Source organism: Benincasa hispida, chromosome 11 (genome assembly GCF_027475165.1).
Source record: "Benincasa hispida cultivar pf3 chromosome 11, pf3_genome.v1.1, whole genome shotgun sequence".
In the NCBI taxonomy this organism is placed as follows: Eukaryota; Viridiplantae; Streptophyta; class Magnoliopsida; order Cucurbitales; family Cucurbitaceae; genus Benincasa; species Benincasa hispida.
The window spans coordinates 72,369,872-72,387,108 of record NC_143488.1 but is presented as its reverse complement, the minus strand read 5'-3'; the positions used below and the strand labels follow the sequence as shown (position 1 = coordinate 72,387,108).

Sequence of the window (17,237 nt, the reverse complement as noted above, 5' to 3'; positions counted from 1 at the left end):
GATAAGAATTAAATCATCGTTACAACTTGTAAATTACAGTGAAAATTTTTGGTATTTATTAAAGTTAATAGTGTGTTTGGAATACATTTTCAAGTATTTAATTTAAAGAATAAGTCATTTTGAAAAAAATTGTAGTGTTCGCAACCAATCAAAATAGCTTTTCAAATATATTTTAATCCGTTTTCATCAAAAATATTTAAATAAAAAAATTAAAAATATTTTTTCTCAAGTCAATTTTAAAGAATTTTAAGAAACTAAATTATTTCAAATTTAGAAGTGAATCCATTATATTGATACAAATTTAAAAATAAGAGGAGTAAATCATTATTTTAATAAATTGAACCACAAATTTAAAACCCTTAATCTACAAGAGTTTTTCATTTTTCATTTTTTTTTTTTAAAGAAAGAGAGTTAAAGTAACATTATGGAGGTTGTCATATAATTACTAGTTGGCTAATGTTGTGACAAAATCATATCATTAATGTTTAAGATAGACCCACGAGTCATAATGAGATTCAACTTTGAAGGTCTCGAGTATTAAAATTTTATTAATTACTTTGAAAATACAAAAGAAAAAAAAAAAGTAAAAAAGATATTATTAATTCGTTTGATAAGGTTCATGGAAGTTTGAAGCCAGAATTAATTCAGAATTGGAAGCTTGTATTCCTTTAAAATCAATTAAAATATTATTTTTCTAAGCCAGGACTTCGACGTAATTTCCCAATGCGAAATATTAATTAAGTTTGCAGGATCTTTAAAGACTTCCTTATTTTAATATTTACAAAAATAAGTAAATAAATGAATAAAATCACAAGTGGTCTGAAAATAAAATCGCGGAAGATCCACTATTAATTAAGTTGCTTACTACATTTTATACTCTTCTAATGCAAATGATATAATATTAAAATTTCGGTTTAATTGAAATTTAGTTTTCAATTTTTTTTTAATTGTCTTAAAAGATCTATAATATTCTAACCATTGAATTTGAAGAGGTTAAATTTTATTGCATAATGAATTGATGGAAATCGAAACCTACCAATAATTAAATTGAAATATCAAATTTTTTTTTTGTATCTTATGTTAATAATAATAATAATAATTAAATTTTGGATTATTTAAAAAGCCCAGACAAGGTCATCATATCACGTAGGACCAGTCGTATGTCACGTGCAGGATTTATATTAGAGCTCAAAAACCAACCGCTGCCCATTTTCAGCTTCCCACCACCATTTTCTCCTCCTCCGCCGACAATGGCCGCCGTCAAAAAAAAGCTCCTCAACACCATCTCCGTCGACATTGGCTGCAGTAGTTGTCGAAATCCCAAAACCATCATCTCACAGATCTTCCGCCCCAAGCCCAAGTCCCCAACCTCCTACTCCGACCGCCGCCTCTTCCGCTCGCCGTCGAGTTCGTCGGAGAAGAAGCTGAGCGATTCCGACATGGCCTACGCCCCTGAGGTTGTCGGAGGCGGGTTCTGGAAGATCGGCGGCGTCAGCGTGGCGGTGGAGAAGGATTCTAACGATCCGTATGTGGATTTCCGACAGTCGATGCTGCAGATGATTTTGGAGAACGAAATTTACACTCAGGAAGGTCTTCGGGAGCTTCTTAGCTGTTTTCTTCATCTGAATTCTCCTTGCAACCATGGAATTATAATTCGAGCTTTTGCGGAGATCTGGGATGGTGTGTTCTGTGCCAAATCGGCGGTTCCCACGGCGGCGCTTGCTAAACAAAGACGCCATGTACGGTCACGCGCCTTCTAACCGTCTCCTCGTCATGCCTTTTGCATTGGCCGATCAGTTTACTTTTTTAGTTTTTACCTTTCTCTCTCTTCTTTTCTTTTTTCTTTTTTATTTTAAATTTCTGAAGATAGGGTCATTTTTTGGGATCTTGACGGAGTGGGTATCGGAAGATGTAATTATTTCTTCTTTTTTTTATTTCTTTTGCTAATTAAATACATGAAGGTATCTTTTATTTTTTTTTTTTCTTCCTAATATTCTCTGGTATTTCTTTTGCGTGAAGAAATTAAAATAATGTCCATCAAAATATTAATATATTAACAATTTTATTTAAAAAGAACAAAAAAAAACATAAGGCATCCTTAGTCACCATTTTATTTTTAGTAATGTTCTTTTCAAATTAGGCTTATTTTTTAACCTATTCCATATCATACTATGGTTCTCACGTGAGTTGAAGAAACATTTACATTTTTAGTTAAACTCTAAAAACAAAATCAAAATTTTAAAGACTACGGTCCTGTTTAATAATTATTTAGGCCTTATTTGATTTTTTATTTTGATTTTTGAAAATTAAGCATATTTTCTTTTCATTTCTTGCAATAATTTACATTTTTCTTAAGTATAATGATTGAATTCTTAGCTAAATTTTAAAAACAGAACAAGTTTTTAAAAGCGCGAGACACACTCTATTTAGTTTTTAAATTTTCATTTGGTTTTTAAAACATAATAGGGAAATGAATAGTAAAAAAAAGACTTAGAGGTGAGAATAGTGTGTTTGTAAACTTAATTTTCAAAAGCAAAAAACTAAGACCGAATTTGATAATTATTTCATTTTTTATTTTTAGTTTTTAGTTTTTGAAAATTAAACCTATAAATATTCATTCCATATCTAAATTCATTACTTTGTTATCTACTTTTTATCCATGTTTTTAAAAAAACCAAGCCAAAATTTGAAAATTAAAAAAAAAAAGTAGTTTTTAAAAGTTTGTTTTTGTTTTAAAAATTTGGTTAAGAATTCAACTCGTGTACTTAAAAAATATGCAACCCACTATAAGAAAAATGAGAGGAAGTAAGCTTAATTTTCAAAACCAAAACAAAAAATGAAATGGTTACCAAACGAGAACGAGATCTAAAACTTCGTTTGGTAACCATTTTAGCCCCGCTTAGTAACTATTTCATATTAGGTGTTTGATTTTTTTAAAAAAATATTAGCTTATTTTCTCTCATTTTCTTAAAATGATTTGCATGTTTCTTAAGTTCAATGGTTCAATTTTTAGCCAAATTTCAAAAATAAAAAAAATTAAAAGTTATTTTTTTTTAGTTTTCAAAAATTGACTTAGTTTTTTAAACTATTGGTAAAAAATAGATAACAGAACAAAAATTTGGAGGCGAAAGTAGTGTCTAAATGTTTAATTTAAAAAAAAAAAATCAAATGGTTATCGAATGAGGCATTAGTTTTTAGTTTTTTATTTTTGAAAATTATATTTATTTTCACAATTTCTTTTTCATGTTTTCATATTTTATAGATAGACATTAGAGTTCTTAGCCAATTTCCAAAAATAGAAACAATATTTTGAAAACTATTTTTTTTTTTAATTTTCAAATTTTGACTATGATTTTAAAAATACTTATAAAATATAGACAAAATAATATATGGAAGTGGTGTTAATTTTAAATACAAAAGACAAAAACTAAACCAACCTAAATAATCATCCAACAAAATCTTAAATCGATAATTTCGCCTTAATTGGTTTCGATTGGGTTGAATTATAATAAACTAATTTGAATTATTTTAAGTTAGAAAAGTTTGAATTGAATAGCTCGGTTCATTTATTATTATCATTATCAAAATGAAGTTGAACTAAACCAGTCTAAACTAATTAATCAAAACTTCTTATACTACAACTACCACTACTTATACTTTGTTATTTATTTAATTATCACAAAGTTCACTATCCTAATCCACAACATTTTAAAATAAACAATTTCAACAACTAAACTAATTCAAGATATATATATATATATATATATATATATATATATATATATATATATATAGTCAAATTCATCGTCTAACAAGATCACTTTCTTCGATAATAATGATAACTTAAAATTTTAATTTAATTTCAATCAAAATTGAGGTCATTCTAATTTCCATAAACTGAAAAAAAAAAAAAAAAGAAGAAAAATGGAAAGATGGAAAAGAGGTGCATATGAATGGGAATGGTGAAAGACAAAGTTGAGCGAAGAAGAGGACAATGCTTGGATGAAGAAAATGAAAGGCTGAAAACTGTCAGGCAAAGGAATGAATGCTCTATTTTTAGTTCTTTTTTTTCCCCTTTCTTTTTATGATAATAAGTTATACTTCTTTGTTGAAGCCTTCAATTTCCATGGCCAAATTGTATTGTTGCCTTCTCAATCATACCGTAGAAGTATTAAAATTATATAAATTTAAGGGTTCGATTTTTATCGTTTGAGGAAATAAATTCTATGACTATTCTAAATTTGGACGGTCCAATTGTATAACTTAGACTCAATTTTTACGATTGAAAGTTTGAGAGTGTAATTGTAATTACTATCATAATTCAGATTTTGCAATTTGCTCCATCTTTTAATTCGAGAGTTGTGTTTGATTGTTTCAATCCTTGTTTAAATGTAGTTTGGTATAACTAAGACGTATATGCATGCCCAACAACTCATCACTTTAAATAATTGTGATTGAAAGTGATGTAAAATAACTTTTGGAAAAAAAAGAAGATCAAAAGTGAATTAAAGTGTTTTGAGAAAGAGTACTTGTAGAGTGTTTTTTACTCAAAGTCTTTATATAAAAATCACTCTATTCAAAAATAAAATATTAAAGTAAGCCTTGTTAATAAAATACTAAAATAAGTATAGTTAACCGTAATTGACATGTATTATCTCTAGGTTTTGAAGGGATAAAAATATAATTTCACCACTAAAAATCGCTTTTCAAATAATGTTTGGTTAAATTATTAAAAAATCATTTTGAAATTTAAAAAAATAATAAGAAATAATAATAATACACTCTTCAACTAAGTATTACTTAGTCTGAGAGTGTTTCTACAATAACCGTCTTAAATTTAGAAATAAAAACGATGGGTTTTAATTAAAAAAATGAGTTTATGTAAAAGAAAAGAAAAAAGCATACTAAAAGATCCTGTCATCTTATTTGAAAAAAAGAATGAAATTTCATAATTGACGGACATGAAATATGATGAAATTGAAAAATATTTTGATGCATCTCGGACTTAATTTATCTTCATACCCAAACGTCCAATTAAAATTACTGAAAACTTTTTTCTAAAAATGTGTTTTTTTTAATTGAAGGGATATCTGAAAATGACAACAATTCGATTATACCAAGTATTTGTATATTAGACGAGAGTGGCATTTTTTTATTAATTCAATATTTTGTTTTCATTGTGTGACTCTCTCTGCTTTATCCCTCAGGGGTTAAATTTAAAAAATATATAAAAATAATAAAAAATAAAAAATTAAGCAACATAATTACCAATTAGGCTTAGACAACTAAGGTTAAGAAAATTATGTAAACCAATTTTTAAACCTTTTTCTTCCATTCGAAATAAATTTTTTTTAACTTTCTTTCTCCCCTTTACCCTCTCAATTTTTTAAATAAAAATATTTTACTTTTTAGCATCCTACAACTTTTTTTTATATATCATATGATTGTTCTACAAAATTAGTGGAAGTACACCAAAACTGATCCAGAAACTCATGAATATAAATATATATATATATATATATATATAGCCTAAGGTTAAGAAAATTATGTAAAACATTAAAATTTTAAACTTTCTTTCTCCCCTTTTGTCCGGTTTTTTTGTTTTTCTGCTCCTAGTAGTCTTGGTTTAATTCTCTCGGTCCACCAAAATTTAACCGAGGTCATTTTATGAATTTATTGTTTAAGATCCACATATATAATTCTAAATCCAAATTAATTCGAAGTTCAAATTCAAGTTTGTATACATTGTATGTAATAATATTTTAGTTTTTGACTTATTTCCCCACTACTATTAGTTAAAAGTACATATAAAACTTATGTAGTTCTATGTAATAATGATGTTAGTATGGAATGGTCTATCGAAAGAAGGTTATTCGACGAACCAATTCAATGGACAATACTTTAAGACTTGACAAGAACGAATCTATAAAAGGATCAGGGACACGTGCTTCTCTCATATCGTGTCGTTTTATGTATATATTATTTTTTATTAAATATAAAAAATGCATTTATATATGGAATATATGAAATGTGTGCTCCCAAGACACATATAAAGGAGTTGTTTTGATTAGGCGGTGTACTCTGTAAACTGGCCACAGAGTTCGAACCATCTGGGGGAAGTTGAATTTTTTTTAATCAATTTTTGTTGCTTTAAAGTATATTTATATAACAGTTCAGAAAAACAATTTAAATTTTATTTTATCTCACATATGTGTTCATGTATATATACAAATATTTTTAAAATTTTAGTGTTGTTCGATAATTATTTGATTATTGAATTTTAATTTTTGAAAATTAAGACATATAAACATTATTTTCACATATAAAATTTTTGCTTTGTTATTTACTTTACCTTTATTTTAAAATTACATGCAAGTTAATACAAGGTTAATTCTTACTTTTTAAAATTATGACTAACAAATATCTAAATTAAACTTGAATTTTAACTCTAATAAGTTCCTTAGAAATGTCTAATAGATAAATAAACTTTCAGTTTAGTATCTTAAAATCTCATAAAATATTAAAAATGTTTAATGATTAACCGTTATATTAAACAAAAAAAAAAGTTTCTAATTGAACCTTAAAATTTCAATTTTGTAGCCAACAGTTAAGCTATTATTATTATCTTTTTGAATGTCGAGTACTACATATTAGATACACAAATCAAAATGTTAATGATCTAGTTTATATTTTTAAGTTCAAGAAATATATATGACACAAATTTAAATGTTAATGGGCTAAAATTTTAATTTTACACGAAGTTATGCCCCTAACATAAAATTATGTATTGGACACTGTCCATATGTTAGTTAGTTATACTCGTTTTGACAATATTATACAATTTGAACATTATATCAATATATCTAAAATTATATTTATATAAACTAATCGTGTCTTCCTTACATAAAATTCTGGATCTGTCATTGAGATTTGACCCGTTGCTTGATTGACCACACAATACTAAAGATATATAAGTCGCCACAAATCATGATACGAAAGAATTTGGCACCCATCTCATCCCATTTTTGTCCATTCTAGTTCTCTATAATTAGTAGGACTAGGCTCATACTTTGTTAACCCTACACACCACATTGAATTCCAACCTAAGTATTACAGTGGGTGGGTGGCAACTTTTCATTTTTTTTTTTTTTAATGGTGCTATTTTTCTCTTGAATTGGATATCAGCTGCACACATAGATTTCTTTTTCAAAAAGAAAATTCATAAAAATCCATTTGAAGCGGATAAAGAAAACAATTAGTCACCAATAATTAGCTCTAAAACCCAATTCGAGAAATCAAAAGACCAATAACATCCAACATCTTCCGAATTGGAATAACAAAAAAAGACGGAAACAATTAACGAATGGGGTTACAGAATGAAGAACAGGTTGAGAACAAAATATACGTAGAATCGACTAGTCTCTGATGATAGAGGTAGCTAGGTAGCTGCATAAAGCTCAAAAACCTATAAACATAAAATCCATATTGCTGAACACAGTGTGAAACTTGACAGCGAAATGGGTGATGGGAAAACCAAAAAAGTAAAGATTTTTGAAACATAAAAGTACATAATCATAAGTTTCTATAAATGAATTTGGATAGAAGGGATAATAGTGAGAGAAGATGCACAAATTGAGATGGAAAAATCAGAAACATAAATAAGAGTAGGAGAGGGTAATAAAACAAAGGGGCATTGAGTTGAAAGAGGAGGGGATGGGTTCAGTGAGACATGAATGATTTAGCAGAGAGAGTTGAAAGAGATTCAGTGATTACATTGGAAAATGTTGAAATTGAAGCCTTCATATACCCACAGGCAAAGGACATCACTCCTCTCTCTGCTCTGCCCATGCATTTAACTCACTGCCTTTCTTTCTGAATTCTGAATAATGCTTAATGTTGATGCTTCCTCATCAGTTACAATCTCTTTCACTCCTCCTTCAATTCTTCCAACCTCCCATTCCATTCAAAATTCTCTTTAGAGTCGATCAGTTACGATAAATCTAACGTTATTAGACTTACATATTAACTTGAATGAACAATCTTATATCGCGTAAAAATACTTTCAATTTATGCCCAATAATAATAATTAGAGAGTATGAAGATTTTTTAATCCACATCCATATTAAAAAATAGCTACACAATGGTTGTCTCTTTGTATAATTTTTCTTTTCTTTTTCTTTTTTTCTAAATCATAATAAATATCTTTCAACTTATCTTTTGTTTAAAAAATATTCTTACATTTTCAAAATTTTGGAGTATTACACATCAACATTCATAAAATGTTTCATAAGTACCTTTGACAGTAAAAAATCCTTTAGAATTTCGAACATAAATCATGACTTAAGATTATGTAGTGATGACTTCAAACGATATGATGATCCAATTTTTTGTTCTACATCATTTCAATTGCATATCTCAATTTCAAACTAAATTATAAACAATTTCTACTTCAAGAATAATTTTCAAATGTTTATGAAAGTTCAAAAGTAGTATTGTAATTTTTAAAAATACATGGATATTTTTTAAACATGTGACAATAATTTAATCTAGTTTTTTTTTTTTTTTTTTTTTTTCCGGTTTAACATTCTTCTCCCTTTTTATCCATTCTTTTTCCTTCCTCCCTCCTAACTTTCATCTTCTCTTCTTCTTTTATTTTTTTTATAATAAAAATCCGACAACATTTCCTTAGACAACTATCTATTATTTTATGGCATCTTATTCATTTGGGTGTTTGACGAGATTTTCGGAGAAATTTAATTCGTAGAATTTTAAATTTGTGTTTGTATCAATTTCAGTATAGTATAGTGAGTACAATCTCTATAATATTTGATCATTTGATTCTTTCTCATGAAAAGTAAACTTTAATTCTTAAGCTTGTTGATCTCCTTGGATGATCGATCTTCGAGCTTGATGATCTTCTTGGAAGATCGACTTTTGAACTTGTTAATTAGCTTGGAGCAGCCTTTGGACTTTAATTCTCAAGCTTCTTGATCCTCTTAGATGATCAACCGTAGGCTTGGTGATCTTCTTAGAGAATGGGCCTTTGGAGTTGGTGATTATCTTGAATTTAGCTTAAAATTTATTGTCAACTTGACACAGTTTTACGCCAAGTAAACAAAAGATGAATTATAGTTATTGGCCTTCTTATTTGGGAATAAACTCTAATTTGAACTAAAGTAGAATTTATACTCCACTTTAATTGCAAATTGAATTTTGAGTATTATCCCAAATTCTAACAATCATTTTTTCTGAATTCGAAGTTCTAAAGCTCTAAAGACCATAAGAATATAACTCCTTGCAAGCTCTGAAGATCTAAAGAATGGATCTGAATTATACAACTCCTCTAAAGCTCCTAAATTCATAAACTCTAAAGGTTGATCTAAGCAAACCAACAAGCTAGAGACTGACCCAAACTTATCATCAAGACGAAAAGACCGACCTAAACCAATCAACAAGTCCAAATATCGATCCTCCAAGAAGATCATCAAATCTGAAGGATGATCCTCCAAGAAGATCATCAAGCTCAAAGGTTGATTCTCCAAGAAGATCAATAAGCCCAAAGGTCGATAATTTAAGAAGATTAACAAACACAAAGATTAAAGTTTATTTTTTCAAGGGAAAGCATCAAAGGATTATGTATTAGAGATTATACTCACTATATTGAAAAAATCGATACAAATACGAAGTTCGATTTCTCTAAATTAAATTTCTTCGAAAATATCGTAAACATATTGATGGGCATTAACTAAACTTCAAACCAAACTATTCTTTAATAGCATTTCTTAAAAAAAATGATACTTATTTGAAAAAATATTTAACAAGTGCTTTAATTATTTTTTTTAATTTTTCAATTATAAAAAAGAGTTACAAGACGCTAAGTTTTATTTTATTTTGACAATATATGGGATGGGGATCAAATCTCTGACCTCAAGACTATCATTCTTACTTGATACTGGTTGAGCTATGCACATTTTGTGTAAGCTTTAGGCTCAGGATTCAGACTAAGATCCGAAATCCGGATTTGGCATCGGATGGCTCCGACATTCTCTTGCATTCCTTGCAACCCGACTACGTCATCCTTACTTATCTTAAATATTTTTAAAAGTGAAAGTTGTCCCCACAAACCAAATCTTTTTAGCATGTTTTATCCTCACTTGCATGCATCCTAGGAAAATTCCTTAGAGGTCATCCAACATAAGATTACTCTAAGCTAAGCACGCTTGACTATAAAGTTTTAATGATTGAGTCACCGAAAAGAAAGGTGCACCTTGTTGGTATAAATAATGGCTCTCAATTCTTTTAAGCATTTCTTAATCATACTTTCATGTCCTCAGGATCTCTCTTATTCAGATATGATCTCGATTTATTCATGTCTCCCTCCTAAACTCGAGGTGTTACATTTTGGCTAACTACACTAGGCTTTATTTGATGTTGAATACATGTTGCATTTCATGACCCTTTTCACTTTCTTCTTTCTTTGTTAATAATAATAACATAAAAATACATTATTTTAATAAATTAAAAATAATATAATGGAGAAGGGACGGAGATGAGGAATACATTTTCCATATGCGTCTCCGTTTAGCTTATAAAAAAAATTTCCCAATCCTTTCTTATTTCTCACAAAACAATGGACATCTTTGTGTTGAAGGAACCGACACAAAAGGAAGAGAGACAAATATTTAGAATAAATAAACTTTTATTAAGAAAGTTATAAACAAATGTTTAGAGAGACTTTTCACTATCCCAATACTCACCCAGTCACTATTTCTCATTGTAAATTTGTCTAACTCTCTAGCTTTTTTTTCTTTCTTCCTTTTTTTTTCTTATAAATGGGGAAAAAACTCCTATTTACAGGTGCGAGATCCTTGGAACTTAAGCTAGAGTATTTTTCTAGGCTTTTATAGGATCTAAACTATTATTCTAGATATTTCTATGAGAGGTTTATCCTTCTCTAAATTAATTCTAGAATTTCTTAGAGGCTAAAGAAAGCCCCATGATATTTCCAAATCTTTTCTTTATTTACATACTTCAACATAATTCAAAAAAAAAAAAAAAGTATAATTTATACATTTAAATTATATTGTAGATACTCCCCGTGAAACACATCAAAATCCAGCTCTAGAAACACATCTTGTTACATAAAGTCACTTTTATAGTTTTATGCATATAAGTGGGTCTTTCCATACTCATTTCATATAGTATACCAAATTAAGAGTCTAGGCAAAATATTGTCCAAAGAAAATTTAAGTTGTGCATGTCTCATTTTCTGTAATTTCCTCTTTTTGTTACTGTCTTTTATATTATATTACGGAATGTTTTTATGTTTTTTCTTTTTAAAAAAATGTAAGTTGTTTTTTTATACCAAGTAAGAGGTGCATATTAAGAATATGAAAGTATGGTTAAGAATGGTTTAAACAAATTAATGGCTACTATTCATATTAATAATAATGTGCATTGTAACTCAATTTTGAGAATTTCAAAGTTAAATGTGTTTAACTTATAACGAAATTTCTCTAAAATACATGTGAGCAAAGATTCTCGACCAAAATGATGCTTAACTAAGAACAATACTAGAATGTAGAGCAAGATGCACATATTTCTACGCATCTCAAGTTCGTCACACACAACCCAAAAAATCAAAATATTTTAAAAAAAAGTAAAAATGAGTAAAAAGTAAATTTATCATGTGGCAAATAATGATTGGATAATTTGGTGGGAGACATAAATATAGATGTAGCTTAAGATGCACCTAAATATTTCTTATTTAATCGAATGTTTATTAATTAATCGTTGAGAAGTATTTCTAGGTAAATGTGCTTTTCTAAAATATATTCATAAATAACCTTAATGTTTGGGTTAGGCGTAATTTTTCCCATTTAAAAACATTTAATTTAAGTCGATCAAAAGTTTCGCTAAAAAGATATTTGAAACGAAATTTATGACGAAATTATAATTTGTAGAGGCATATTCAACGTTACTACAGCGTTTCTCACACCAATCATTGGCCCACTTCTACAATTTTTGGCCCATGTGTTTTAAATGGGCTTGAGTTGGGAAATGAATCATGTAGGCCCACGTACAATTCTACCTCTTTTTCTTTTTGGTTTTCTCTTTAAATAACAATATCATTGTTCATACTTTATCTTTTAATTTGTATACTCGTGGTTGTGGAATTTAAAATAAAAGAAATAAAGTATTAATATTTTATTATTTATTAGAGTCTAAATGTAATTTGTTCGGTTATATTGGAAATCATTACTTGCAATTCACAAATGATTACAATATAACTAAAATCTCATATTAATTAGATAAGGAAAAAAAATATGGACGAATAGTCAATGCATTAACACATCTCTCTATTTCTATATTCAAATATTTAAAATAAAATCTTGTGTTTTTTCTTTATTATTAATTGTGTTAACAATGTAATCGACCTTGGTATATAATGTCTAAGAAGTGTGATATATAAAGGAAGAATTATAAAGAGTGATTGGTATGGTCTATCTCACAATGTGATTAGTGGAAATCAATTTTATTGAACAAGTGGTGTGGTTTGAAAAAGAGAAGTTGACATGTGGCAAATCGATGAAACTTATGATGTTTGAAAGTAAAAATAATACCATACCATCCAATGAATTGATTTTTTTGTTTGTTAAGATACCAACCAATGAATTACGTGTTGTTGTTATTTCTAGTAAATGCATGCATCGATGAAGCAAATGAATTTTTAAATTTAGAATGGGGAAAGGATTATTATTATTATTATTTTGAAAGAAAAGAAGGGGAAAATGAGAGGGAGGGAGAAGGATTTAAAAGATAATGGAGGGAAAAATATAGGATGAGATGATTCGATTTCATGGGGGAAAGAGAAGAGCATTAAATGCAAAACAAAAACACAACATAAGTTGGAAAATGTAAAACACAGACACACACACTGGCTTCTACGCTAGCTGTTTGGTCACAATCCTTCACTTCATTCAAAAAATACAAAATCAAATTAATATAATAAATCATTTTAATTATTAATGTTGTTAAAATTAATTAAAATGATAGGGCCCTCTCTTTTTCACTAATTACAATGCTAACACTCATCATTAAAACTACCTTTCTCTATGTCCATTTTCCTTCTTTTGTTGTCTCTAATCCAAACTAACAACACATACCCTTCTTTTCTACCCAACCAAAATTCTTCCCCCAGTCTACATATCTAACGCTACATACAAATGCAAAATCAAATTTCAAATCTATAATCTATTTGTTGATGGTCAAATCTTTGTTAGCAAAACTTATTTGACTTTCACGTGCCACCGATGATAAATTTGTATTTTCGACAAGATATCACTTGTAAGATATAGAAAAGAAGTGTCGAATAGACTATATTAAACAAACTGTTGTTGTGCTGTGGAAAATCCACTACCTTGAATATAAAAATCGGTGCGACCTCGGTACTAAATCACAATTTCAATTACTCCCCAAGGTTTACACAACTTTCAATCTCAAGCATGCACTCGTCGGAGAAATGAATGAAATTAAATAAATAGTTACTTATACAATATCATAGAGATGAAAATCGAGAGGAAAATAAACACCCGTAAGTCAAAATTGAAATATTTGTCCTCAAATTATAGGAAAACCCTTTTTTTAAATCTAAAATTAATTTTAGATATGTAACGGTCGAGCATATTAAAACATTAGAACTATAACCATCAAACAATTACAATATTTGTAACCGTCAAAACATTTTTTTCCAATTGTAACATTAAAACAATCACAAATTTAAAGGTATAACTACTTATTACAATGACAAGTCATTCCCAACATAAGATAATTAAAATAACACACTGGTGTGGTGCTTGCTATAAACTCTCTAATGCTTAAGCTAGTTTTCAACACAAGGGTCAGCGCAAATTTGTAGGAATGAAGATGAACTTATCTAACATGGAGTTATCACATTCTATTTATAGTAGGAGTTAAACTAGGGTTTTCTTAATCGCTTGACGAACAAGACTCCAAATAACTGAATTCAACTTGCACAGAGGGAACTAATTAGGTCAACTGGCCTCAACCTCAACCCTCAAGGGCAAGGTGGGTCTTTTATGCCAAATGGATGACTCAAGCAATTTGGTTGCCCAAGGCGGGCTTTTTAGCCAAATGGCCAACTTAGGCAATTGGTTGGCCTTGACCACGAGGCCGAAGCAAGCCTTTCGCCTCACCTACTCCCTAGTTATGCCTCTCCTTGCCTAAGTCTATTTCCTACCTATTTTGCATTCATCTAAGATGAGAACAACTTTATTGGCTTTATTCTCTCTTTGACTTCCTTTCCTAGTCTTTCTCATAGGTCTAAAATTATCCATAGCAGTACACGTTAAAACATCTACCCTCTCTAACATTGTAAATGCATTGTTAATAATGTTGTGATGTCGATTAACAAAACTTTTGATGGTCTAGTTAGTTGTTTGTCATATAAAATGTGTAGTGAACGCATGGATGAAATTCAACCTAACTAGTTATGTCAAGGATAGAGAGTGAAGGGGAAGAGCACTCAAAACTTGAGTCAACCAACATTGACTAAATAGATTATGTTCATTTCAACAAAGGTAAATCTAACTCATGTTTCAAATTCTAATTAACATGTAAAACATCAAAGCTTAGTGTGACAAGGGCTATTCAATTTCCATAATTATGTAGTTCACCTCATCTCAAAGATTTTGTTGAGCACGTACCAATCAAGCCAATATAATTCATCTTACCCAAATTTGAGCATCAACAACAAATTCAAAAACAACGGTAGTAAAGACTACACGAAAAAGAAATGTTTGTATATTGACACATTCTTACTTAGGAATTTGGTAGAGCATAATAGGTGTTTTGCAATTTAACTATAGAAAATTGGACCATATCTTAATACATTTCTCTCTCTCTTTGTCTAAAATTGTCTAAAATGATTTTGTTTTGAAGTGTGGATTTGAGTAAGATTGAGCATCAAACCCAACATTGTCAACCTTCTTTTAGGGACCATTGTTCCATGCAATTTTAAACTTATATAATTACAAACGCTTAATTACATGGATTAGTGAAAATTACTTGTGAAGAGGAAAACATGGACATAAATTTCCGGACTCTTTCGTTTATTGTTTTTTTTAATAGTTAACTTAATACCAACTCCAACAACTCCTCTCTAACTATTATTAATTGCAATTAACAACTTACATCATCTGCCTAATAAATGTTTTCCAATTTAAAGCAATGATAAAAATAAAATAAAATTCCAATCGAAGAAGAATTATAATTTTAAAAAATAATTAGTTAAGATCTCCTAATATTTAGATTCATATGTTTGAGTAAGTATATGGTTAAAACTAATTACAAAATTACTTATGAAATAAACAATTCAACGACCAAAACTCTCATCATTTTTTTTTTAAATCGACAACTTACAATAAATTTCTGAAATCTAGCCACAAATCAAGTAGGTAAAAAGTGTCCTAATCACATTAAAATTTTCAAATCCAACTAAAAAAATAACCACCATTCTTTTTAAGGGAAAATTTTATTTATGGCACTGATTTTACTATCATAATAATCAGTTAGCTCACTGGTCAAGTAAAAATAAAAATAAAAATAATTTTTTAAAAATGTTTTAGAAGGAAAAAATTGGTGAATGGGTGTTCATGTTGAATACATATATTCATTAGGGATTACTATATAATTAGAGACGTAATTAATTAAGACAATGTTGCACATGGGGAAGTGCAGAAATCTAGAAAAAAGAGCACAATTTAATTATAACTATCATTTAAAATCAAACATATTGATATAAATAATTAATATCTTGCATGGATCATGGTATGTTAATTGTTAAATATCAAATTTGTCGTTTAAATTTTCAATGGGCACAGGGATTAGAAGCTTCGCCGCTCAACCCTACAATCTCCCATATTTTCAACCTAGCCAATATATATAAAAAAATTAAAAAAAAAATAAGTAAATACTTTTACCAAATTTATAAATATTAAAAATAATATGTTAAATTAGGTGTAATGTAGATGTTTATTATTAGTGTTCATTAATCATGTGTCACTTATCTATTAGCCATCCTTGTGTCTCAAGATTACACACTATAAGTGTTCATGTAATCTACCTCTACTTATCAAATTGTCTATAAATAGTAGTATTTAGTGAGTTTTGAAAGACGCATATTGATGATCAATCCAAAAAGATTGGAGAAAGTAAAGAAATAATTCATTTTTTATTATTTTATTTATTTTATACATTTATATATTATATTATATCGTATTTCCTCCATATACATGTTCTCGTTGAGCTCGTTGTCCCCTCAAATTTACAACAATAGAATATTTTTTCCTTAACAAAATGTCTTTTACACCTTCCTTCTTACTAAGAAGTAGCTTACTGTATTGATGGTAATAACAGACGGTGAATTATTTTTACCAACATCGTACTCCTAAAATTTCTTCAATTTAATTACAATATTCGTAAAAGATCCTGATTATTGTATAAGTTATGATGTAAAATCCATGTCATTAGATTAGGTTGTTCATCTTTGTTTAATTATGTATAAGCTCTCTATTTTAACGGGACACTTCTTTTTGAAAAAAAAAAAACATGTATTCAATATAATTAGGTTGGTAATGAGGTGGGACGAAGTCGAAGATGCACCCTCATCTCCGTTCCCATCCCATTTGCCACTTTAGGGAGTCTGAATCGAGGTCAGAAAATTCCTAATCGGGGTTGGATCCCCATTGTAAAAGGATTCTTATTTATATTTATATTTTTAATTATTATTTATTTATTTAAATTATTTATGATAAAATTAATTATATTATGAAATTAAATTAAATAAAAAAATAAAAAAACAGTAGCTTAACTACTGATATATATATATAATAAATAAAAAAAATATTCAAGGCGGGATCAAGGACAAGATCGTGGACTCGTTTTAAATTCCCGGTTTGATCCCACCCCCACTCTGATAGAATAGGTATCTACGGGAATTCAATTTTGCGAAATTTTTTGCCAATGCTAACTATAATATAACTTTCTAATTTTTAATGTAAAACTTATTATTATATAAAAATGATAAGATAAATCTATATAGGTTTTAGATATGCATAATTATAGACCAATATTTGATAATATGATTGAAGTGGGGAAAAAAATCATTGTACTTAGAATTTGTTACTAAAGAATATGGAAAGGATTGTTTGTTAGCT

At 28.5% G+C, this 17,237-nt stretch overlaps 1 protein-coding gene across 1 annotated transcript; it reads left to right on the top strand.

Moving 5' to 3' along the window:
* The first annotated feature begins 985 nt into the window (after positions 1-985).
* On the top strand, positions 986-1,976 carry LOC120091534 (transcription repressor OFP6-like). Its single transcript, XM_039049609.2, has one exon. The coding sequence runs from the start codon at positions 1,161-1,163 to the stop codon at positions 1,758-1,760; it is 600 nt and encodes a 199-aa protein (XP_038905537.2). The 5' UTR covers positions 986-1,160; the 3' UTR covers positions 1,761-1,976.
* Positions 1,977-17,237: the final 15,261 nt, after the last annotated feature.